The sequence below is a fragment of the Tympanuchus pallidicinctus genome, unplaced genomic scaffold (genome assembly GCF_026119805.1).
Source record: "Tympanuchus pallidicinctus isolate F22 unplaced genomic scaffold, pur_lepc_1.0 scaffold17, whole genome shotgun sequence".
NCBI lineage: Eukaryota > Metazoa > Chordata > Aves > Galliformes > Phasianidae > Tympanuchus > Tympanuchus pallidicinctus.
Genome location: NW_026294690.1, coordinates 4,802,891 through 4,828,637, shown reverse-complemented (window position 1 = coordinate 4,828,637; position 25,747 = coordinate 4,802,891). Strand labels below are relative to the sequence as shown.

General features: G+C 43.7%; 2 protein-coding genes across 7 annotated transcripts; both read right to left on the bottom strand.

Annotated features, from left to right (window-relative positions):
* Positions 1-2,179: 2,179 nt before the first annotated feature.
* ISY1 (ISY1 splicing factor homolog) lies at positions 2,180-13,551 on the bottom strand. 2 transcript variants are annotated; one of them, XM_052678493.1, is made up of 12 exons: positions 13,447-13,551; positions 13,302-13,324; positions 12,457-12,508; positions 11,143-11,208; positions 10,373-10,415; positions 10,098-10,210; positions 9,298-9,415; positions 8,636-8,758; positions 5,567-5,682; positions 4,475-4,561; positions 2,849-2,966; positions 2,180-2,458 (listed from the first exon to the last, which is right to left on the bottom strand). In XM_052678493.1, exons 1-11 carry the CDS (start codon positions 13,447-13,449, stop codon positions 2,859-2,861), a joined length of 852 nt encoding a protein of 283 aa, XP_052534453.1. In that variant the 5' UTR covers positions 13,450-13,551; the 3' UTR covers positions 2,180-2,458; positions 2,849-2,858. The 2 variants fall into 2 exon arrangements, with proteins under 2 accessions (XP_052534453.1, XP_052534452.1); XM_052678492.1 differs by having other exon boundaries at positions 2,180-2,966.
* An 887-nt stretch (positions 13,552-14,438) lies between these two features.
* CNBP (CCHC-type zinc finger nucleic acid binding protein) lies at positions 14,439-25,383 on the bottom strand. 5 transcript variants are annotated; one of them, XM_052678503.1, is made up of 5 exons: positions 25,359-25,383; positions 16,632-16,751; positions 16,274-16,368; positions 15,890-16,092; positions 14,439-15,426 (listed from the first exon to the last, which is right to left on the bottom strand). In XM_052678503.1, exons 2-5 carry the CDS (start codon positions 16,732-16,734, stop codon positions 15,309-15,311), a joined length of 519 nt encoding a protein of 172 aa, XP_052534463.1. In that variant the 5' UTR covers positions 16,735-16,751; positions 25,359-25,383; the 3' UTR covers positions 14,439-15,308. The 5 variants fall into 5 exon arrangements, with proteins under 5 accessions (XP_052534463.1, XP_052534464.1, XP_052534462.1 ...); XM_052678504.1 differs by lacking the exon at positions 25,359-25,383 and adding an exon at positions 23,409-23,551 and having other exon boundaries at positions 15,890-16,088; positions 16,273-16,368; XM_052678502.1 differs by lacking the exon at positions 25,359-25,383 and adding an exon at positions 23,409-23,551.
* Positions 25,384-25,747: the final 364 nt, after the last annotated feature.

Here is a 25,747-nt window from a genome sequence, read left to right as displayed (position 1 = left end):
GCACGCGTTCCGGCGCTTCGGGGTCACCGCCCTTCGAAAAAGAAGCGCATCGCATCTGTACGGGGCACTGCGGTACCTCGGATGCAGGACCGACATCGCGGCACTTCCCGGCGACTGGACTGAAACGCGAGGAGCCAAACAGCGCTACCAGGGGCTGGGTACCCCGCAGTGCTGTCGGCTAACGCGCGTCAAGCGGATCCGCTCAGTCCCGGCACCGCACCCTGAGCCGTTCTTCCCACCAGCCCCTCAGATTGAAGGGACAAACGGAGCTCCGGGGCCCACACGGCTCTTATGCAGCGGGTGGCAGGAATGAAACAAAGCCAATGCGTTTCTGAAACACAACAGCACGAGCAGAGCGCTGTGGTGAACAGAGCAACTCAAGCACTACAGAGATCATTCCTTCACGGTCTGGGCCAAGATCCTGCACGACGCAGAACTCCACAACACAAAAGCACATGCTCACACACACACAGTGATCATCATCACCCAGGCACAGTCAAAGCTAAGCTGCTGCACCAGTGGTAGTTAGAAGCCCCCTACATCCACATCTCTAAGTCCAGCTGCACACCCAAAGCAGCAATTAGCACAGAGCCTGTGCACCATTCTGTTTGCCAAGCCAAACTGCTAGTTCAGGTTCACGGCTACAGCAACTTGCCAGCAGCCTAACAGCCTGCAAAGCCAGCACTATGCAGGTATTGCTAGAGGTCACTGCTGAGAAATGACTACGGCACAATTTGTTGGCTCAGATATGCTGAAGAACATTCCTCATGCAGTGCTGCAGTGTTTGGCAGCTTGCACTGCACAGCTCCACACTGCGTTTTTATATATATATTCCATTTCTGTGTTGGTCACTGGAAATAAGCATTTGCTTCAACAACTTCTGTCTCATTACATTGGTCTTGCTCAGAGCTGTCAGCTACTCTTTCGAACATGAATACAATTACTATCTTGTTTTAAACTTTTCCTCATTCTTCCTGAATATTCATTTTTATGCCACTTCTCATTACTTTGCCCCAAATCTCTGTCTGTCCTTTTTCTTTCATGCTTATGGTGACAGAAGAATCAACCACAGGTGTGCATAAACTCCCAAACCACAGCAGGCCATAAGATCTAGTGGGTTTATTCCCCGCTAAGTCTAGCTTGGTTATCTGCAGAGCATAACAAGTTTTGCATTTTTCTTACAACTATTCCACCAGAAGAAAAAGTCATTGTACTGAACAACAAAAAAATACAGCCTACTAGAAGCATGGTTGCAAAGGGGCTGTTTACAAGCGAGCTTTAACTGCCCTTTTGGCAAGCCCATTAGGCAGTTCCAGTTTGCTTTTTATTTTATATTTCAGAGAATCACAGAATTGTAGGGGTTGGAAGGGACCTCCAGAGATCATCGAGTCCAACCCCCCTGCCAAAGCAGGTTCCCTACAGCAGGTAGGGCTGACCAATGGCAAGGACTTAACAGGCTGCCTGCCGTAGTAAGCTCCAGGAACTCAGTGGCTTAGTGCTGGGCAGCTTGCACACACTGAACAATCCCATAGGTGAAGTACACTGCTGTGATCCAGTACTGCCAGTCCATGGGCCTGAGCCAACATAGGAGGAGCCTGTTGTTTCATCTTTGGTGGCCAGACATTTCAGGGAAGAAACTCTGGGAAAAAATGTTGTCTTCCACAGCAGTACAAACAGCCTGCAGATGAAGTGCACTAACTTTATAAAAACGAGACCAGAAACCGTTACTCAAGGGGCAGCAAAAACCAAAGAACAGCGTCAGAAAGATGCACAGTGCAACTCAAAGCACACCAAATCAGTCAGAAACTTACTAGCTTGCTGCTTTGTAACAACAGAGCTAAATTAGAAATAGAAATAAAACAGAAATCAAAATTAAAAGCAATTAGTAACTCTGTAGCTCCCTGGCACGGTTAGCTGTTAAACACTACATTCCATAGATAGCACTTCTGCTCCTTGGCTGTACAGTTTGAAGTTCCCCTCATTCAGACCCATACAACACCGTGGGTCACTGTAAGACCCTAAGCAGGTCCTCTACTGTGCTGTCTCTTACCACTACACATAGGCTGTGAGCAGCAGGGGCGCACGACTGCAAATCACTGCATGTCTGACTTCATGATCCCATTCTTTCATGGTGATTAAGGAGAAAATGATCCTTAAGCCAGAATGAAACAAGACATCAGTCTGTACAAAAATTTTACTAAAAATATTTGAACAAGGTATTGTAAAGATGCAAGTATTTACAATGGCTGCTGAAATATCCAGCACTCAGGCAATTCACACAAACATGGCTATAAACCATAAAAATGGCAACAAATTTAGACATGTTTACATAAAGAAGCAAATCACCTTCAAAGCCAATCATAAGATCTGCCCATCGAGTCATTCTGAAACAGGTCCTAGGCTATTCTGGTAAACTAACCAGGCATCAAAGAGGAAGTTACTTCTGGACTCAGGTCAGCTAAATTCAACACGAGAAAAACGTGTGCACTTTCTGTCAGGATACAGAATGGCAGAACCATCAGTCAGATTTCTCTCACTGCTTGTAAGTGACTCGGCTTGCTGCTCTACCTGTAAGAGGCACCACTGCATAGACACACAAAGTGAAAGGACTGAAGACTGTTTACTGAAGATGCAGAGATCAAGTTAAACTAGGCTTGATCTTTCTCAGCACCAAAGTCAAGCCATCCTAGCAGATAAAACAAAAAGGGTGTTTTCCCTTTTGTAGAAAACACTAACTTAATCACAGCTTACTCCTTCTATTCACAGGACTTTCAGAGCTTAAACTTGTTGCTGCTGGAATAGAAAGAAACTGTTGCTTTAGGACAGATTATAGAACTACAGGACATACTCGTGCAATGTTACAATCCTAGAAGTCTTTTTGCTTCTTCGCTCTGTGCCATCAGAGTTTCACTAGCATACTTCTGAAGAAGCTCCATCTTCTTTCTCCGTACAAGAGCTTCCTCAATCTGCAAATATAAAAACATGAAAACATTCAGCTTAACTCAGATGCTGAAACCAAGAATGCCCAGCTATTAAGAGAGAAATGCAAAAGAAGCAGTGACAGAGGCCTGTGCTACTATAAATTAGTGGAACAGAGATGAATCAACAATTTCATCTTTTAATATTCAAATGTTCATGGCAGTCAAAACAAGCAACACAATGGATGTCTTTATTTCAAATCTCTGCCCCTCCCCTTTTCTATGAGGAAGTTAGCTGCAATTGTACTTCAGAATCCAGAATGCAAAATCCCACAGGCGTAAGGCATGGAATGATTTGACACTTCAAAAAAAGACTGAATTAACTACTGCCTAACTAGGGAGACTGCTATGTCAATCAATGGTTAAGTCAAAACCAGTCTTCAGTCTGTTACGCTCTCTTCATTTAGAGAAGACCATCAGTCAGAAAGCAATGTTTTCAATCAGCGTTTCTCTCTTCACAGTTTTGACAACTCATTAAAAATATTTTGCTGAAGGTACAGAATCATGACTTCACAGCAGAATACAGCATTGTGATCTAACAAGATGACAGTAGGTGGTAAAACACCACAAGCCATCTGAGTGACATCAAGGCATACCTACCAACACATTTCTAACTCCAGAATGTTCCTGACTGTGTTACATATCAAGCTACCTGTCATGGTTAATGCAATATATATCCTAGAGTTATTTCAGTCCATAACTGTCACTCAAAGTCAATCCACCCAAATCATTTTTGGTAAGTGAGAGCAAACTGCAATTTAGAACTAATTGCTAAATTGAAAAAAACTGTTAGACCAGTAGCAGAAAAGCACGGTAAAGATTTAGTGGGAAACCAGGGTTATCCTGATCATAACTGATAAATAACTGATCATAAGCAACCATGACTGAGTGCACCTCAGCAAGTTTGCTATCAACACCAAGTGGAGTGGTGCCGGATGAGATGCCATCCAGGTCTGACAGCATTGAGAGGTAGGCCTGTGCAAACCTTGTGAAATTCATAAGGCTGAATGCAAGGTCCTGCACATGGGTTAGGGCAATCTCCAACACAAACACTGGCTGCATGGCGCAAGCTGGACAACGAAGGGAGCGAGAGCAGTCCTGTGGAAAAGGACATTAAGTACTGGTGGACAGAAAACTGAACGGCAGCTGGCAACATATTCTTGCAGCCCAGAAAACCAGTCATATCCTGGGTTGCATTAAAAGAAATGTGGTTAGAAGGGAAGTTATTCTCCCCCTCTGTGCTGTTCTTATGAGACCCGACCTGGAGTACTACATCCAGGTCTAGTTCTCCCAGAATTTTGTGATTCTATGATAAGTGTGAATGTGTTGTAGTGTTACGCAACACTTATGACACTTCTGGCAACTCTCTGATGAAGATGGATATAGTAGTGGTACCTTATTTCTGGTCAATTTCATAGCATTTGCAAGAGCACTAAACAGATACAGAATAAAATTACAGGAGCATATCCCTGCAGTTCAGTTTTCTAATGTCTTACCTCCTGTTGAGACGGCACTGGAACATGTGCAATAAATTTCTGTTGGCCTTCTTCACCTTCTTTTTCTTTGCCACCTTCCTCATCAGACTGAAAAAAAAAATAAAAAATAAATAAAAAAGAAGCCACATCAAGTTTGCTTTCTGAAGAAGTCAAACAGTTCTGCAAGAAGGAGCCAGGCAGAAAATGGATGTGGATACACAAATGCAGGATGGAGGTGTATAGGACCAAACAACCACAGAACATATCAAGCATCACATTCGGATCTCATGCTGTTTTACGTTTTCAGGACTGCTGCTTTTGTTCCTCATACAGTTTTTTCTCTTCTGTGGAAGTAACACAAACATAAAGCCACCATCCCCCCCTTTTCCACATGTCTCTGGCTGCCACAGCACATCTATAAACAAAAGAAGAGCTAAGCTATCAAGAAGAAAGTCCATGTCTCAAAAATAACATACCATTTTCCATTTCTGTGTAACTGCACTGTTTCATTCTTACACCTGAGAGCTGGGCTTATGAACTATGAGACAATACAAACAACACAAGACACTGAAGGAATGACCAGGTTTAACTTACGGGCTACCTTTGTTATTCTAGAGACAAACCCACTTAGGTAGGAACTGGCTCCATATCCCTTTCACAAAACTCAGAGAGCATTAGGAATGCTTTTTACTACCTTTGGGTGCAGGGGAAATAAAGAACCAAAACCATGTCACAGCAATGACTGCACCATCAGCAAAACCTTGTATCAGAATTCAAGTATGAAAAAACCCTGTACAGATCGTACTTAGAAGCATGACTCAACACTGCACTGTTAATGTTACAAATACCAGCAGTCCAGGCAATGACAGGTAGTCATAACAAGGTCTAAGCTGTTTGCTATTTTTCATTCTAGCAAAACACCTTTCTTAGCCACCAGCGTTCATCACTCTCTAAACTTAAACCAAACATACTCATCTATTACTAAACAGGACAACTGAACAGGAAGTTAGGCAGAATTCAGCACAGCAGAAAGGTTTTCAGTGAAATAACTCTTCTTTGAAGGAGGCAGCACAGAAGACAGAAAAAAGTAACATCCCCTTAGCCATCACATACCTCATCATCGACAGCGTAGATATTTGCTTCCTCCTCATCCTCCTCCTCCTCCTCATCACCTCTCGCAAGTCTTGCCTCTCTCTCCATCTTCCATTTTTCCACTGCTTCTGCTATAACTGTTTAGCAAAGGAAAATGTGTATGAAGTGTATTTGAGAGTAACTTAAAGCAGTATGCTCCAGCTTTAACCTCAGTTTTCTCCACAGCAGCGCAGCAGCCCTCCAACCCTCCAACAACTGCAGCTAGAGCTCCTTTGACTTGTCTCCTATTTCTAAAGCTTTTTCAACACTTAAACTTCTCAGTTAAATCCTCAGCATCAGTAACACACCTTTACTGTAAACCTTGTTAGAGCTGTCTAAGCAAAATGTAAAGAATTATTATGCTGTAACAGTGTTCATTTGGAGATATGTTAGAGTCCAAGTGTCACGGAGAAACAACTGACCTTCTGAACAGCACAGGGTCACGCAGGCATGCGAAGCGACTCTGTTCTGTAAACGTCAGTGGCTACAGGAATACTGGTTACAGTGTAGTCAATTAAATATGATCACAAGTCATCACCCACATAATTCACTTTCTTCTCATCTCATAATGCACTTCTGTCATTTTGTAGCACGATCCAAATTCTAACCCATTCCTAGCTAGGATCTGTTAGGTGGCTCTATCTTCACTATGGAAAAAAACTCATGCAAGTTTTAATAATACAAGTTTTTACAAAAAACTTCATTGGTCACATGTAACATTGGTCACATCAGTGCTTTAGAATCCTAGGGAGGTGCAAGATTCATGCAAGTAGGCAGCAGAAATGCCTATAGCTACAGAAGTCAGCAGTCAAGCTCCTTGGCACCAAGAGTTAACATTAAAATGCTCTCCCTAAGAAAGCAGAATCTAAATCACATCACTGTGTTCTGTGTGGTTTTCATAACAAAAATGCTGTAAGCTTCAGTAGAAGGCATTATAAAACAAACAGGAAGGAAGTAGTAACAAATTGCCAGGATGGCTGACCGTTCACCAGAAGAACTAGAAGTCACTAGAAGAACTATTTACACAACAGCTAAGCTCTTCATAGAGCTGCACTGTCTTCCTTAAAGCCACACAAACACCAGAAGATGGCAAACAGAGCCAGATTTTAAAGAGGGTTCCAAAAACTCAACTCCTAATCCTGTCTTTACTGGGCAAGTCAGTAGAACAAAGCTGGACAGTATGTTGGCAGGCATATGAATAAATGTCATCTATTGAGTAAGTTTGTGTTTCAAAGGAAAAAGAAAACACCACAAGCATGTTGAAATTCCAAGAGCTGACAACTCTGTGAAGAAATAACATAGGCCATCTAGATTTCAGGGTTTCCAGAGGACTTTAAGAAAGCCTAACAGCTAAAGGAGGAAGAACACAATACAGGTAAGTAACCAGCTGAAATGTAAAACACTGTACAGGCAATTTTCACAAGACAGGGAGGTAAACTCTCAACTTCATAGATGTCTCCTGCAATCTAATCTTTTACACGCGTAAGCATGAAAAGGCAGAGATTTAGCTTAAATAATGAATTGTTAAAAAACAATAATTAAAAACCCACTAACAGATATAAAGATGAAAGGCCCAGAAATGCCTTATGCAACAGTCACTGATATCTTCGTGACAGATGAGATCAGACAGCCAAACACAATCACCCACAGGGAGAAAAGAAATCTGAACTTCAGAATTCCCCAACTTTCCTTCTTGGTCTGATTTAATGTTCAAAAAGACTTTGAATCACACAAAACGTAACACTCAGCATCAGTCAAAACCTGACTAAACGTCATTGAACAAAGATGATCAAAATATATGAAACTGTTTTGGTACAGAGAAAAGAATGTGTACATAAGAATAACCTCTTAAGCCTGCACAGGGAAACGAGGGAGGAGGTGTTAAAAAAATTTTAGCAGCCTGGAGAAGAAATCTTTTCTCTCCTTTTAGCAGAAAATCAAGAGAGCATTAGCTATCTTAGCTGCAGATCTAAAGCAAAGGCAGCTGCTTCTGGTTTTCAAAAAACCACTTACCTAATAAGCTCCTAGCAGCCATTACATCTTTGAGAAATAACTATATACAGATTCCACAAGAGGAAAAGAAACAAAAATAAGAAAATCAATGAACCAAACTCTATCAGCAATTATATAAAAAAGATTCTATCAGCAATTACATAAAAAAAACCAACTCTGGTTTAAGAATAGCATTAGCCACAACAGGAGGCTAAGAATGAACTCAAATACTACTGCATACAGTCCCCCATCTCCCCTGGGTATCCAGTCCAGTGTTTACTTTCATACCTACTTATTTCCCCAAAGCCAAATCAGCCAAACCTGAACAGGATTAAAATGTATACAAGAAATCTCCTGCAAATTTAAGGCCCAATTCCTTCATTGCTTTTCATGGGAACTGATATGCTGGGTTAAAATCAGGTTTATCTGGTCCAGTATTGCCTGCAAGTATTTCTGGTAGTCCAAAGCTTATTTCTGCTGTATTCGACTCCTTTTATACCTGCAAAAATTTCCCTCTTCTGGTGAGAAGCCCACCCTCTATTACTTATGGATACTAACAGATGTGCTGGATTTGGGCAAAGCAGAGTATTGCTAAGATTGGAATCACTGTGCCAGCTGCAAGTGGGAGAACTGGAGGAGGCAGAAGGATCAAAGAAGTTACTTAACAAGACCACTGCTTAGTTACAAAACACTACAGTCAGTAGGAAAAAAAATGTACATCTCAATCAGATGTATTTGGTTGGGACTGATAGCATGGGACATGAAATGTCAAATCTTGTTATTTAACAAGATAGGAAAAAAAGTTAACTGTCTCAGAACTGTGCACCTCTGTTTGGAATTAGGTTTCCCCAGGAAAGAGGGTGCTAGATCCACAATCAGAACTACTAGAGAATGTCACCATGAAGTAACATACAGGACAAGTAAACAACGCTGTCACTTCAAGAAGAGGTAAGAGTGACTTCTGCCTACACTAGAGGTGCAAGGATACTTGAGTGTCTACACATCTTATTTCAAGTAAAACTCAACGACTATTCATGTTGGATTTTGAATCTCACACACCTTTCTTCTCATGTTCTTGTTCCAGGGGCTCTAGGATACCATCATCTTCATCCCTGTAGCCATAGTATTCTGCATCAATGGACTTCATCAGTTCTGCTCGAGTTTTCCGGGGTGGTGGGAGGGCTGGAAGAACATGACCATCCTTCTAATAAGTCAGTCTTGATAGTTTGCAATACATTTCTGGATCTTACCAACCCTACAGCCATTACAGCCACCTCATTAAGCCAACAACCAGTGGATCACTTGAACTAGTGACAGTATCAGAAGCACTGGTATTTTATTCCATCCTGCAAAAAAACCTGTCTGAACAAAGATGGATACTTCTTATCACATACTTTCCAGTCTCTGGCAACCCTGTCTTCTTTCCATTATTATTTTTTTCCTTCCCTATCCTCAAGTCCCCACAGTGACCAGTATTAGCGTACAAAATGAACTAGAAAACTGTCGTAAATTCCTGCAGAAAATTTCACACCCCCCATAATTTTATTTTATTTTTTCAGATGGCAAATAAGAAAGATGTGATTCAGCAGGCCTGCCAAGCAATTCTCACTCATTTCTAACAAGATACAGTTACAAGCATTTTCTAAGTACTACAGTAGACACTGTCATCAACAGCTACTGCTACGTAGATTCGTACTCAGAAAGAACCGATATTTACTTACGCTCCTTCTCAAAAAGCTCTCTAACTCCTGGTAAATCCTTTGCAGCTCCGAAGTATTTGTAACCTCTGTTTCCTGGAACTTCTTTCCCCTCATGATCTAACATCCTCGGTCCGATTCTCTGAAAAATAAACAATTAGTAGATCTGTTTTATTCCTCTTCCATTTGTATTTCCTGCTTTTTCCTGGGCATCTTAATGAGATATAGGATTGAGAAAACAGACGTAGGGTGGTTTGAACTGATAGAGAACAAGTACAGCGCCCTCATAGCTCATTTTTATATACCATCTACTTTTAGCAGACATCACACAGTTAAAACAACACTGCAAACCACGAAGGGCCCATACCTGATTCACCTTGTAAAGCTCTTTTATTCTCTGCCCCAGTGTATTTTGCTATCCCACAAATAAGCACCAGTGTGTCTGACAATAAACACACCTTCAGTGCTCTGGAAAGCGAGAGTCTCATTATTTTGTTTTTAGCAGTAACGAGGTGACCCAAGTTAAAATCTTTCTACACACTAATGAGGTATAAAGCAGAAAAAACAAGGCCTACTGCTGGGTCAAATCAGAACATTGCTGTGAACTTTTAACAGAAGGGTAACACTGCTTAAAGTAGTGTTTCAAAAGCAAAGTCAAATTTGCTCATCATGGAAACAAGTATGTCAGATCGTGCTAGAAAGAATATTTAGGGACTGAATTAAATTCTTCTCTAGTAAACATTGGACAAATAATAAACATTGAACATAAGATTTTTTGTTAGTCACTTGGAAGAACCACACAGTACAAAACAGTCTACACTTACAGCATAATCAGGACCTCCCAGCTCCCTTATTCGGACTTCCCAGTGCCCCTTTTCCCTCAGAAGTTTGTTTATTTCATCATTCAGGTCCCGAATTCTGAATTCACCTAATCCAGCTGTCAGAGGGAAAAGAGACAATAAATTAAGCAGTTTACAAGAAGCTCCAGAACACCAGAATTAATCCAACTCTAAGCACATAGCTCACATGGAATACCATTACTTCTACTCTAACAGGGTAGGACTACAGGTTCAAACAAAATTTTATTAGAAAAACTTACCATTTTGAATCTGTGCCACTTTCTTGGAAATTTCCCCAATGATCTAGTTAAACAAGAACACAGAAGTGAATTTCTCCATAAAGGAAAAAAAAAATCCACCCCCAACCAACTAGAAAACGTGGTAAGATCCTTCTAGAAGTTGTTTTGATCCAGAAAGTAGATCTGAGCTTAACAATTTCAAATACCAACATTTTATTCAGACAAATGTAGTACCTCAGAGGCTTAAACTACATGGAACTATTTTACAGCAGCAGTCATAACCAAATTCCTAATAAATATTTCCAGCAACTTCACCTTTGACTTTCCAGGCAAAGAAGGGCAGAAAGGACTGAAGGACTGTCTGACAGGCTGGTCAGCCTGACCAAAGGGTTATGGAGCCAATCCTCCCAGAAGGGGCTCCCAAGGAAGTGAAAGACCCAGGTGGTGACAAGGAGCAGCCAATACAGGATTTGCCAGTGGGTAAGAATGTCCATCCAACCTTCATTAAGAAGGTATTCAATCACTTGCACAGGGGCCCAGAACAAGCTGTGAAATCCCAATCCCATAAGATATTAAAAACTGCATTGGATATGGTCCTAGGTAGTAAAACGTGGCTGAATCAGCTCTGGACAAGCGTGGTGAATGATACCATATTCCAGGGTAAAACATTCTGCGATTTAACTGCCTGTATACTCAAGAAGTCTGGAACACTTGGCTCTTCAGTTTCAGACAGCCTGCTTACAGAAGTTCAACCTGTTACAGAAATAAAAAAAACTATGGTTTCTCATTACCTGCCGTCTCCACTTCTCAGCTTTTGGCAATTCATTACACTCTGATGCAAGGAAAGGTCTTCGCTCCTGTTTGATAAAAAGCCACACTCAGCAAAGCTTTAATCTAGCAATACACTCACAGCATTCCATACAAACATTACCTCTCAATTAGTCCCAAACTATGCTACCAGCCTCCTGCTGGTAACTTCTGCTCCCACCAACTTTTTATAAGTAGAAAAAATGACTATTTACAGACCTACCAAAACAAACCATCAAGAACATTACAATATACTTAATTTAATGTTATTCAAAGCAAAACTTGTCACCTGTTTCTTCGTATCACCCCACAATACCATTCTACAAAAACAATGCTTCATTTAAGACAGCTGCAATCCACATCATTTTTAGCATACTGCCATCTAAACAAAAAACACTGGTTTCCAAGCAGTAATTAATTTCAGGCCTTTCTTTCTTAACTGCTACAATCTAAATGCTGTAACTTTTCTCCAGCATAACTTCATTTTACCTTCTCCCCACTATTCTTCACCCAAAATAATGATTTTCCTAATCATCACAGTCCACTGACTTGCATGCACAAGGTAATATTTCATCTTATTTGCAGAATGCTGCATGCAAGCATTTTGACCCTTTCCCTACAGTGCTTCCACAAGTTTACCCTTAAACATCAGGCAGTTATGTCAGCTGCAGACATCACGTGTTGGTTTAGTAACATGCCAATGTTGGGTCATATGCAAGCCTCGAGTTCAGAATGATTCTGAAGGTCCTGTTTCAATATTATTGTTATACCAACAAACAGGAAGATCAGAAGGACTTTTCAACCTTTTCTGGGAAAATATCCAAGCAAACCCTATGATTACAATCAGTAAAAATAAGCGTATGCACATCAACCTCTGTAAGCAGTTGCAGAAGATAAATCTCAAAAGATCATTTTCTGCCCAGCACACGGCCTGCAGCTAAATGCCACTACAGCTTTTTAAACGACTCGATATTCTTCTTCCTAAAATATTACATAAACATACACAATGCCCAATCTTTCCCTGCCATTATCAGCCCAGCCAATGTACCTCTCAAACATACATATACACAACCTTCAAACCAGGTTGTTTAAGAAAATTTTATTAACTTTTTTTCTCTGGTCACACAGTGAAGCACAGTTTCTACTTGAACCCTTCCCATATACGAACATCTAACTCCTATACGATGCCTTCGTCCAGCATATGGATGTTCTGAAGCTGTCCCACAGTTACATACACAGCTTGCATGACACTCAGAGCTAACAAAGCCATAAGGCTTTTTGACTGTTTCACATCATACCTTAACTTTTCCTTCTTCAAGCTGAGCTTGACGAAACCTTGCCAAGGCTGTCCTAAAAATAAAATAAAAAAAAAACAACAAAGGAAGCAAAATTTACTTCTACACAACTAAACTCCAACAGTAGCAAGCTCTGCTGTGGCTTTTTGTTATGGACTTAATACAGTTTGTAGAAAAGCAAGGCTTACACATCCATTTACTAGCTCTTCTCAGCAGCAACTGTTTCAACTCTAGAAAACCTCAGGCGTTAACTTATTTGGTAAACACAAACTCTAGCAAGAAATGAACTGATTTTTCTATTTAGCATATTTCAGCATGTTAAAGTTTTAATACCAAAGGGTGTCAATAAGTTATAAGCATCAAGGGTAAACAAAACACAAAAATCAAGACGAGAAAAGCTTCAGTGAGGAATGCAGCAGTTTGTAGCCGAGTTTATTGGCATGACTACTTTGAGTCTCTCACACCGGAGCAGATTACACAGGCCTCACCTTTTTAATACGCAGTTACATTCGTTTATAAGGTATTCAGTCGTTACGTGAACGAGCACAAAACAACCGAGAGCAATTTACACCCTTCCTTTAAATGCATAACCGGACTCGGCATCTGACCGGTTCCACGCGTTCCAGCATGGAGCCGTCAAGGAACAGAGCTGCTGGCAGCACGCGGTACCGCACCGTTCGGTTCGGCGCCGTCAAACCGCGCGACACGCGCAGCAAGGCGCTGACAAACGCTGTCGGAGCGGCAGTGCCTCGCAGCGGGTGTCTGGATGCGGACAGCGCACAGCGACAGGACACCGCCGCGGAGCAGCGAGCACACGGCCTGCCGGCCTCATCTCCAGCCGTACTCACATGGCTTTCTCCGCGTTCCGAGCCTGTAATGGAAAACAAACGCGTTATTTCCGACGGCGCCTGGCGGCTCCTCACTTCCCATCCTCCCGGAGCAGCCCCGAGCGCCACGCAAAGGACAACAACGGCGCCGAGGCCCCGCACTCACCATGGCTGCAGCCGATCTCTCGCCAACCCCTCAGGCGGGACCCGGAAGCGCCGCACCGTAACCCCGGAAGCGGAACTTCGCCTCAGCGCGTTGCACGGCGGCAAAGTCCTCTGCTCGGCGCCTCGCTCTCGTGCGCGTGCGCACCCCGCTCGGCGGCCCGCTCCGTCAGCGCCGCACCGCTTAACTGCGCATGCGCGGCCCGGAGAAGAGAAGCGGGCCGCGCAGGCCGCCGCGCCCAAGGCTCCGCGCCATTTGCCACGGATTGAGGACGCCTCCGTTCACCCAACACGACCCACAACTTCAAACGGGAGCGCCCACACAAAAGCACCCACAGCCCGCTGTACCAGCTCCAAACACCAGCACTCCCACTGCTAGCTGCCTCCTTACGCTACAGGCTGCCACTCGCCGTCAGGGCAGCGCCCAGGCACCTGGAAGCTGGTTTTCCTTCGCATTCCCGAGCTAAAGACAGCAGCGCGGCCCCAGCGCCCCCTTAGTCAGCCACTGAGCAGTCAACAACTGCCTGCATTCACATCAGGTGGAAAACCCTTCGTGTGCTTACTGCCAGCAATTCGCGTGTAGCTTCAGAAACGAGTTATGTTAGAGAACAAAGTATGAAAACAGCATGTACTTGCACTTCTTGGCCTTTTAACTAGTTTGTGTGCTGATAGCTGAAGGCCAAAGTATCACAGCACACTATGGAACTACTCCAGATCACATCTAGAACATGATCTGTCTTCAAAGTCATAATGAAAGAAATGCTTTATCCACACCAGCAAAGCAAGAAGCCCGAGCCCCCACAGAGCAGGTAATCCTCAGGCAGCTCAGCAGCCTGAAACAAGGACTGCGTATTTACAGTCTGATGCTACAGAACAGAAACTCGATGCAAGGCAGAACAAAAGAGAAGTCCAAAGTAAACTTTTTACACCTCCACATACCCCTTTTTAATATGTTATTTTGCACTGTGTACATGAAAACCAAAAATAAACAAAGAATTTTAGCCAAACTCCCCTTCCTCCTCCAGCTTTATTGATAGTTTAAAATTACATTTTCTATGTTCTAGGACTTCAATTGCTTTTACCATCTTACTTTAAAAACTGATTACAAGCAAATGAAACTCAGTTGTCTAAGTGATATAGTATACAAAAATAACATCTTGATTTCTGTGAAAATGCATTTATTTGCAACTCCTGAATAGCTCCAAATTGTATATGCTATGAGCACTGATGTCTGGGTTTCAGATTTACTTTGAAGTATTTATTCAAAAGCTTCCCATTGCGTTCTGTTTCTCCAACATGGACATTCACTGACTGAATTACTGGTATTTTAAAGTTTATTCCTGATTTCTCTCTCTCTCGTGGCCATCAACAGGCATGTGCATCTTGTTTATTTACTCCCACTCAGCTATATGCTCTATGTAGGGCCTGATACAGATATTACTTGGTGTTAACAGCTACTGAGGTCAGACAATCCAAGGCCATTGTAATAAAATTAAAGTTATGAGGAAGTTCAGACACTTCCAGAATTTCTTTTCTCCTGCATAGGATCACTTCCATGTAACCCAGAGAGGGTTTGCTGGTCTGACTCAACTCTTCCCACTCATCAATCCCTATTCACCAGTGGCACGGAAAGGGGGTTCTTTAACAAAGCATTATACATAACACCTCTACCAAACTAAACATAAACATTTTTGTAGTTAAATGCAGAAAGTTGATTTTTCCACCCCTTTCCTCCTTTTACACGGCAAGTAAAGCTCACTGGCCTGGGAGTAGCCTCTATCTGCCAACCTTTGGCCAGTGAAGAGGATTCAGAGAAAAATAATACAACCATCAATCAGAAAAAGGAGGGGCGACAAAGGAAAATAATTAGGCTGTAGCTTCAATTGTGCATTCCCGTGCAAGGTGCCCTGACTCGCCGCAGCGATAGCAGTTGACTTCACTGGTCTTGCTGCAGTTGATGGCTACATGGCCAGTTTCACCACACCTGGGGAGGGGGTAAACAAAACAGAAACGAAGAACGCTTTTAATGAAACCGTTCATCAGTTGCACAGAAAACCAAACCCACTCTGTCCAGTGCATTATCTACTGAAGATGCATGTGATGCCAGACCTGCACTCAAGACTTCTGCTTCTCAGACATTCTTAGATATGAGCACTATTACTGTCTTCAACAATAGCAAAAAATCATTCCCCAACTGATCAACTCAGTCATCACTGCACACTAGAAGACCTGCAGTTGTGTTCCGTGCTCACAGAACAAACAGGATTTTGAAGCCAGCTTTTCAAACCGATTTAACAGCTCTCAGTTTTAAGTATCAGTAGATAGCCATTTTTCAAAGTAAGCTACGCTCCAGGTTTGAAGCTTAACTTCCCCATCAAAGTAAGACAAAGAATGCATCTATCACTTTGGGTACAGTTCATGCTTTTACCTGTTCTCTCAGCTCTTACCTATAGCATTTCACTTTGGTGCAGTCTTTTTGAATGTGTCCAAATTCTCCACAAGAGTAGCATTTCTGCTCGTCTGCATGGTCACAGTCACGAGCCAGGTGGCCAGGTTTGCCACAGTTGTAGCAGCACTGCTCTCTCTCCCTCTTCGGCTCCTTGCAGTCCTTCGCAATATGGCCACCTCTACCGCAGTTATAGCAGGCTTCCACAATAAGAAAAACATACCAAACAAGACTATAAAACCTTGGTTAAGTGAAGGGTAGCATGCTCTTAATGAAGGACTTTTGTCTGTTCCAGCTAATTATGATGAGCATACAACATCTTTCTCTTCAACCACAGGCCTCTCTCCACGTAACTGAAGAGAAAGAATATTTATTGATACTTACCATCCTCCTGAAGATCACAGTCCTTGGCAAGATGGCCAGACTCACCACAGCGGTAACAGATGTCCGGGAGAGATGAAGACATGAACTGGAAGCCTGCTTGATATGAGTAACAAGAGAAAAAATACTTAAGAATGTTCTTCATCTCTAAAAGTTAATCAAGGACTCTGCCACCTGAACTAAAGACAAATTAGGTCTAGTCTCAGAAACAGTGGAAAAAAAATTATAGGGTTAAGAACCAGGTAACTTCATTAACAAATTCAGTATTACTTCTTGACAGACCAGATGCTATTTTACGCACTACTCAAAGCAGCCAGCTAGAGATCTCACTGTACAGCGAACAGAAAACCCAGCCGAGTTACCTCTGCCGCGGCTTCTCATCCCACGACCACGGCCAATCCCAGTTGGGCACTCCCGGGCCCAATGGCCAGTGCGTCCGCACTTGAAGCATTCGTTGCTGCTCATGGTTGCAGATCAGCTGCCTGAGGAGGAAAAAGAACAAGAACAAATCACATTTTTAGAACATCTTCCTCCAACTAAACATTAAAGTAAGAAACTTAGAGGTTTCATGTCCTTCTAGCATAGGAATTGGAAACAAAGCAGAACTTATGACTTGAATTTTCTTGTACAATACCCATGCAATAGTATTAAAGCCATGATAATAGCCAGTATCTCATTTCGGCTTGGAGTTGCTAACAGCTCAAACCACAGTGAACTAGACAGCCCTTCCTTTCATCAGTTTTTGTAGCCAGTCTTCACTCCGAATGTTTACAAAATGCTTAAAAATGGGTAAAAGTGCACTTCTTCACTACTGCTTTAACAGCACTGTCTTTGCTCTCTCTTTTTAAGCAACTACCTCTTCCTTATCACTCAGGTAAGCTCAAAAGCCAGATACTTCTATCTATGAATTATTTCTTCCTGGTAGTCGTTACATTTCTCATGGGAATGGGTGGATGACAGCTACTCAGAGTTCATTCACTAATCAATTCTACATAGATATACATATATTCTATATAATACATACTAGACACCCTGTAAGAACAAGCCACAATGCAGTTGTATGAAAGACTGCAGTGCTTCCACTACTGAAAGAGCAGTTAGACCTGACACGAAGAACCACCATTTCTCCATGTATTTCAATACAGTATCTCACAGTTCAGGGTTCATACTTCACTCTTCACTCCCTAGTTTACACAAAAGAAAATGTTTAAGAAATCTGGCTCCTTAAGAGACATCAGACACTGGCCAGATATCTACAAGGCTAACTTGGAAAACATCCTTAGAATGCTAGGGAAACATCAGATAGGCACGCCTGTCCATGACAGTACAAAGCACTTTTGCCCATATTGGGGAATGGAGGAAGGTGGTTCATTGAGCAGGAAAGTCAGTCTGCTACAGACCACAGAACATAGTCAGGATGGGGCAGGTTAAACAGATTGCAATCACTGTACTTTTACCTCCCCCCCTAAGGTGTAACACAAAGCAACACTTCTTAGAACTAGATGCAAAAGAACAAGTTAGATTAGGCTTCAGTTAAATATTAAGTTTGAAGTACACTGATTTAGAAATTTGCGTATTAAGCTTTGCTTTCATGAAGTCTCAAACTGCCTGAATGCTCCTTAGGCCTCACCCAATTCCTTACTCTTACCACTAATAATTCTACTTCCATTAGGCTATCTCATCTCCAGACTGATTTTCCTAGTTTATCCATGTTACGGAAACTATTTTTAAATCAAGTTTAATACCAGAACAACAGGAATATTATCTGTATGTTCCCACAGGGACACTTTTAAGAAAGAAGTGACATCTTAGTATTATGACCAGAAGCACCAGTACTTAAAAAACAACTGTTCAAGGTCCCAAACCACCAGGAACATGAATACACAGCATCCTGAAGAAGTCCTTATAGAAGCAGCAAGACACATGATCTCAAGTAGGAACCAGAACTAGCACTCCAGCATGGAGATATACCATATCCATTTATGGTTGGACTGGGTGATCCTGTGGGTCTTTTCCAACCTTAGTGATTCTATGATTTAAGATATGAACATCAATTTTTATTCAGTTATTTTTAAGGTACTTGAATGTAGAATGAATTACAGTGGCTTAGCCACTCCTTTCTCAGAACACTTCCTTCCTCTTCAGTCACCTTCTACCAGTGACCATCTGTCTCTCCCACCACAGTAAAAGCAGGAGAATTTAAAATATGAGAGAAGTTTCATATGCTACTTCTGTAATCCCACATCTTCCAGCTGCTGTTCAAAAATGAAATTCTGCAGGACACAAATGTTAAGAATAAAGCTGGCTGTATGAGTGCCTAAGATACAATAAACTAAGTCATTTCACATGCTAGCAGGTATTCACTGGTCCATCGCACTGTTCAAAGTTTCAAATGTATTAGGACACCCAAAGGTGAAGAGCTCTCTGTAATGGTGGCAGCAGCTGGTACTCTGTGCCACTGTTTATGCTTGCTTTCATAGCAACCATGTTGACACAGCAGAAAACACAGGCAAAGCCAGCTGCAGGAGCTGATCTCAGGCCCCTCAATACTTGATGCTGCTTTTCATTTCAAGAGGCACAAGATGGAGCCTCCAATTTGCGTATCAAGACAACTCCTGGCTCAGTTTGCAACGGTTTGAACTGAACAGGAATACATGCCTATTGATTGAAGCAGTAACTCCCAGGGTCTCATTCAAACCATACATCTGACACTTCAACATGAAGCAATGAGGAAGTATCCCCAACAGTTACCTGCATATCAAACCAGTCAAGCTGATGTACAGTAAGAGAAATGTTCTATAAGTGAACTAGATCTCCTTCAGAAACACAGTGGAAGTTTCTCAAATAGGATATGCTGTCAGCCCACATCTCCTTTACCAGTAACTGTAAGCACAAGGTGCAAAACAGCACAGTACTCACTGCTCCAGAGCAATCTGAGATGTACTTTTACATCTGAACCTAACTTTTTAAAGACTCGAAGAGAAAAACTCTTCTCTTCCGCTATTTATCAAGAAGGCCAAATAAGATAAGGCAAACTGAGTGAGAAATCCAGAGAAAGACAAACAACAGTGTTTGCACAGCTTGAACAAGACAGATTCACCTCGCAACCTTACTCTTCAAAGGCCTGCTTTTTTCCCTGAACTCTGACATCTCTGAAGGTCACAGCTGCAATCAACACAATTACGAAGCGTACTACTGCATCCTCGGATACTTTGAACACTTGAAAGCACCAAGCAGTTTGCCTGGACTTCCTCTCCTCACCAGTATTTAATGCTCAATGTTTGCTCTGTTCTTGAAGATCTGAAACTGAATGCAAGTTCATCTGCTAGAGGTGGATTTAACCGATACTAGTTTTAATTCACCCCGTGCTCTAAGAAACAGGGCAAAGTTCATCAACTACATAAACATTTTAAGAAGAGTTAAGAATTTAGCTTTCCAATTAAGCCAGACACTTTTTATGAACAGTATCCAGAAAAGGCCAGTTCAGAAGACAAGTCCTTAAATGGATACCCTCCAAGCAGTTTGGACACAGCTTCATGATTCAGTTACTTACAAGACAAAAAATAAAGTTAGAAAACCACACAAGTGCTCCTCTATTAGTCACTACTTCTTCATGGAGTCATCACAGATTACTTCTCAGCAATTCCTTCTATCTACCAAGGCCATTTTCCATGAGCCTTCTGTACCAAGGCAGTTAGCTCATGCTGTTTTCACTCAGTCTCATCTACCAATGACTTCTTTAACTCTTGTTACACAAGTCAACTCCCCCCCATTTGCTTACATTCCAGAACAATTTTACCCCCCTTTCACCTCACCAGAGTCTACACAGAAAAAATGAAGTGAAGAACTACAGGCTCATCTCGCTTATCCAAACCTGGTCAAATTCTGCAAGACAGATCTGATGAGACAGTGGCTCAGTTAAAATTCCAAAACTTCAAAGGCAACAAATGAAGTCGCCTCAAATAACATCTCCCTACAAAGGAGAGAAGGCAGATGTTTACCAGAGCTCACTGTACAGACACCCTCAGCTGTAGTCTGAAGCTGAAGTTATCACCTTGTTCACTATTCAGTGAATCCCATTTACTTTAGACTTGGTTCTGGATGACCACCCTACTACTGAAGTTAAAGAGCTGAGCAGCTCACAGATTTAAAGCTGCATTATCACAATGGTTTCCTATGTCAGATTTGACTCTTCTGACTGCAGCCTTAGCACCAAACTTTGACACGATGAACTCAAGACGCTTCTGTTGAAATGCAGTATGGACATTCTTCTGTGGTTTTTCAGTTACAACACTTACTATCCAGTCTTCACAAACTTACTCAAATTTCCCAGTTTGAGTCAGTAGCCCAACTACACCAGAAAATGGAAAGAACTACCACTGAGCTCCTCTGTGATGTTCCTTATTCTATGGCTTCTACTTTCTCAGGCAGCACCTAGAGTCTGCTGTAACAGATCAAAGTAAAACTAACTTGAGCTCCTCTGGTAATGAGGAAGCTAAATTTCCCACTAACCTAACCCTGTTCCAATTAGGGAAGCAAAGCATTTCTGGCAATACTCCAGTACTGAACACTTATTCCAGTTATCTGAAAGACATTTGACTGCAACCTCCAAAATCAGTTGACAAGCTGAAGCTAGAATTTGTTCAGAACAACCCCGAGTAACGCAACAGGCAGCAGAAGTTCCACTTTTGATACTACCTTTTGCCACACAGAAAAAAACAGTGCAGGTTTTGTTTAAGAGAGGCAGCAATAATGTATTTTTCTTTGCCAAACCCTGCTCTGTTCCACATAATGGCAAGAGAGCTGTAATGTGTGAAAATACTAAGGAGAAAAGATCAGGCCCACAGACCTATAGTCTCCCACTCTGAACACATGTTCCCCTTTGCCTACTTTAGGGAGCCTTCATGAAAACAGTTTAATATGTACTTATTTAAGCATTGCCTGTTAATACCTCCTCTGTACTTTACATGCACTTCACATCACATTTCATAGTATGAAAAGCCATGAACACTGAACAGCAACTCCTGTCCAGTACTGTAATGTCCCTTAGAAATGAATGAGCAGTCCTTTCTGTACAAGCACTGTTTTACAGAAGGGATGGACTAAAACAGGAAGGAACATACCGAGAGCAACATAACTGCTTTGGAGCAGCAGACAACCGTTGCAATTACAGGTGACACGTATTACTCAAGATTCCTCTAAATGCTAGCAGTTCCTCAGAATTCAACAGCTTGCTAACAGTTTAAGCTGAATGTACCAGAGGCAATTATAGCCATTATACTTACCGAATGCTCCCTCTGATCTACAAGCATCACATCTGATATTAATAGGACTACACTAAAACGGACAGACTAGAGAGAAAGCACTAACCCCCATATACTTGAAACCTTTTCGGCAAACACTGTTAGAAACCACCCATTTCCATGCAGGCTGCTGGTGACCCGTGCACCATGCCATAGTCAAATGGGATACGTCAGCCAGAGCCCACTTGAAATGTTAAAAACCCTGTGCAACAGCAGCAGACCTCTGCTTTTTCAGAAGATCAATAAATATAAAGCAATACTAACAAAGTACTAGCATTCAGTTCCAGTGGAGTAGTTAAAATATTACTCATTTAAAATAATAACTACCTACAGACAGTTTTATTTCCTTAAGAAAAATGTTTGGGAATTCCAGAATTCAAGAGACAGTACTGCCATGGAAACTCCTCAGTGTATGTTTAGTTGAACTTCCCCACCTGTAACCTGAAAACATGATAGAGCATTTAGCAGTGCCTCAGCCTCCAGGTTTTATTGTTACTAGGAAAGATACAAAACTTAAGTATTCTGGGCACCAAATAACAATACTTAATTTCCAAAGGAAGCAGCTTGAAAGTTCAAGCAAACCTGCAGAAGCTGAAAGCGGAGCTCTTCCTATCTCTACTAGCCAGTTGTATGGCTATGACACGCATGCCAAATATGTATCTCTCTTCTTTCCCTTTTAATTGTTATTGCTATTTGGACCAAGTTTCAAACTTAGGAAAAGTGAGCAATGTCAGTAATGTGCAAATATCATATTAATGAAATGAGTTAATGGGAAAAAACCCAAGGGAGGTGAGGCATGGCACTAACACAGCTGTTATGCAGCCCTGGCAAATTCATGGAACCAATTGGAGGACGGGCACAGGATGGCTCTCTACACCATTCTGCACTGAGGAAGAAATCACGGAGCAGGCAACTCTAATGTGAAGGGATCTAATTAAGTGCTGAAATTAAAGCAGAACCTACTATTACATTTAATAACGCCTTATGACCGTTCTGGATACTAAATGAGTAACAGCAGTTACTTGAAAACTAAGTCTGACAGGAACTTAAAAAAGAAAAAAAAAAAAAAGCATCTCCTCTGGTTGGTGCTCTGCAGATGTCAGACTGTTTTTCCTATCCATTTACAGGTCGCACTTGGATGTGCGTCCACCGTCAGCGCCCGTGGTCGGAGACCCATAGTTGCAACACCTCGACCCTCAGCCCGCGGAGGCCCAGCACGTGGGGAGCCACGTGGTGCGTCGGGCCGAGGCCGCACTACCTCCGCCAGCGTGCCCCGTCCGTCCCGGCGGAGCGGGCTTCGGGAGAGATTTAAAAAGACAGAAATCGTTAAAAAAAAGAAAAAAAAAATAGAAAGAAAAACCAGAACGCTTTTATTCCACCCACGTCCCGCCGGCCCCGGGGCTCGCTCTACCCGCGCTTCCCCGCCGCGCGGCGCCGTTCCCAGCCCGCACCGCCCGCCCTGCCCCCGCCACGAGGTGCCCGCGCCACCACCCGCCCCAGAGCAGCGCGGAACCGCGGAACCGCACCCCGAAGGAGGCCGCCACCGCGCGGAGAGCGACACGGGACGGCCCCCGCCCGGCCGGGCCTCCCATCCCCCAGAGCGGTGCGGGCTCCCCGGCGCCACCCGCAGCCCGCCCGCACCCAACTCACCGCCACCTCTCGGCCGTCCCGCTGGGCCCCGCGCCCTCCCGGCGCCCTCCGGCCCCGCTCCCCGCCCCGAACCCGGCCGGCTCCGCTTTCCCGCGCGCTAGGCCGGAGTGCGCCAGCGCCATCATCCCGCCGCCATCTCCCGCTCCCGGCCCGGCGCCCGGCCCTCCCGCCCTGCATGGCGGTTACCTGCAGACTCCGAACCCCGCTGCGGCAGAAGCGCGCCCGCACGTCGCTAGGCCCCGCTGGCTGCCGGCCGTACCCGCCGCTCCCGGATCCCTTCTGGCTGCGCCACACGCGGCTTGCACACGGCCCAGCGCGCTCTCCCCTAGATGGCCCCGCCCGTCCCTACAACTCTGCACACGGCTCGCTCGAGTCCACCTCTCAGCCAATGAGTGAGAACGCTTTTCCGGATGGCCAATCAGAGTTGAGAACGTAAACAACCAATCATCGCTGCCGGAAGGCGGGAAGAGCCGCCCCCCTACCCCCCCCTCCGCCTGGCGCCTCCGTGCTCTCGGCTGCGTGCTGGGGGGGCAGAGTCGGGAGCGCGGCTTTGGCGGGAGCTCCCGGTGCGGTGCAGGACGGCGCGGCGCAGTCGGGCTGCTGGCGGGCGCTACGGCACCGCCCTGCCCCTCCCTGTCCCTCGCGCTGTGACTCACCGCCTAAGCAGCTCCGGTTTCCTCTGCTCGCCTCTCCCTTCCCCCATACCGGAGGCGGCACCGCGCCGCCCAGTGATGCGGCAAAAACCGGCGGCGGGACCGGGCCGCGCCTCAGGGAGTCTCGCACCACGCTCGGACGTCCCCGGCCCGCCCGCTGCCGTGCCCGCGCGGAGCTGCCTCGGCCCCCTCCCTGCTCCCGCGCGCTCCCCCCGCCCTCCGGCGGGCGCTCCGTTCCACGTCTTGGAAGCGGGGCCTGGGGCTGAGAGGAACGGGGTCGAGGCGGGGAACGCGCGGGGCGGCGGCAGCCATCTTGACGGGGCAGCGGGCGCGGAGCTGCAGGCAGCGACGAAATGGTGGACGCAGCGCACGGGGCTGAGCTGCCACCGGCGGCTAACGGGACCGGGGTGGTTTCCCACATTACAACCGAAAGATACGAGAGGAATTTTCTTTTTAAGCACTGAATTACTAAAACGAATTCACTCAGATGCACGTAATTAGCAACAAAGTATTGCACCAAACCCGCTTCAGTCTGAACATCCCGTGGGGTGCAAGGGCACGACGCAGCGTTATCCACAGCTCCTCGGTGTGCGTGTTGAAAACGCCCCGCTCGGGTGCCTGCCGAAAGGCTCCAGCCTGCACGGCAGCTCTCACGGAGCTGAGATGGGCACTGCACTGAGCGAGGGCACGAAGCTCGGAGCCCCTCACCTCCAGCTGTGTGCCTTCCCTCTTACAGCACTACGGTTAGCTTTGTGCCAATGGGAAGGACAACGTGTGTCCTCTTCTTTGCGTGGCCTTTACATCGCTTCGTTTTCTTTGTGTTTCCTGGGCTGTGTTTTTGTGTGTTATGATATGTCAGCTAAAGGAATAAATAAAAATCCACGATGAGAAAGAATGCAGAAAGAAAATCATACATTCTCCAATTTTTCTTATTAGCTTATTAATTTTTTCAAAATAGAATATGGCTTCTATATTCTATATCGTCTTTATGATAGGAATCCATGGCTATGCTTCTATGACTCAAGAATTTTAGATTGACAAAACAATTGTAATAGCTTTCCTAACTTTTTCCAGTGTTCTGCTGGTTGTACTTCTACTACTGTCTGTGAGGTCAGGAAACCTCACGCTTAACATGAGTAGTAATCTGCAGGCTTAATGTCATTCAAAGTTTTGTGATTGATATAGTCAGTAAATTCCCTTGAAGAAATCAAAACTGTTTGCTTTATTTGGAGCAGCTTGAAATCATGTAATGGACTCTCCCTGCACTGACCTGAAAGTAGGGAACAACTGCAAGTGAAAATGTATTACTCAAGAGTTACTGCTAGTGACAAAACAAATGATTATCCACTGTAAGTGTACTGCCTCAAATACAAATGCAGTGATCTTACAGTATAAACTATTTTAAGCTATTCTTCACTATAATTAATGAAATCTTCCCCTGATAGAGAAGTGTCTTCTAACAGCATTTGTTTTGTGTACTTACCTCAAGAATTAATTTGGCTTGTTATATCTCAGTGAAGCTTGCAATTCTTGTTTTGCAGGTTTCTCTTTCATATTTAGGCAAGGGTAGTCTTGCAGTTCAACAACAAAAGAGAAAAGCATGACAGCTTTTCTCTGGTGCAGTCAGTATTTCCTATAGAAAACAAGGTAGACAGCAAAGAAGTTAGAAATGCAGTCTTCAGTTTTCGTAGGTACAAAGAAAAGTTTATGTTAGCTCAAGAATCCGCCATTGTGTTAAGTCCGTCCAAAAATTCCAAACCTCAACAACAACTCAAAAACAGTGTTCAGAGGAGCTCAAGTGCAGTAATAGTTGATGGTAAATCCGCTGTTTCAGCAATATATCTTTCTTAATGCAGGCAGTTCTTAGAAGTG

Excerpts from the sequence above, each read along its gene's own strand:
- ISY1 (XM_052678492.1), bottom strand. Across the intron at positions 11,209-12,456 it reads TTGAAGAAGGAAAAGTTAAG|GAGCGAAGACCTTTCCTTGC; the intron begins GTATGATGTGAA and ends TTTATCAAACAG. Across the intron at positions 5,683-8,635 it reads ACAAGAACATGAGAAGAAAG|TTATAGCAGAAGCAGTGGAA; the intron begins GTGTGTGAGATT and ends TTTGCTAAACAG.
- CNBP (XM_052678503.1), bottom strand. The coding sequence starts at position 16,734 with ATGAGCAGCAACGAATGCTTCAAGTGCGGACGCACTGGCCATTGGGCC. Across the intron at positions 16,093-16,273 it reads ACTGTGATCTTCAGGAGGAT|GAAGCCTGCTATAACTGCGG; the intron begins GGTAAGTATCAA and ends TTTCTTATTGTG. Across the intron at positions 15,427-15,889 it reads ACCAAAGTGAAATGCTATAG|GTGTGGTGAAACTGGCCATG; the intron begins GTAAGAGCTGAG and ends CCCCCTCCCCAG.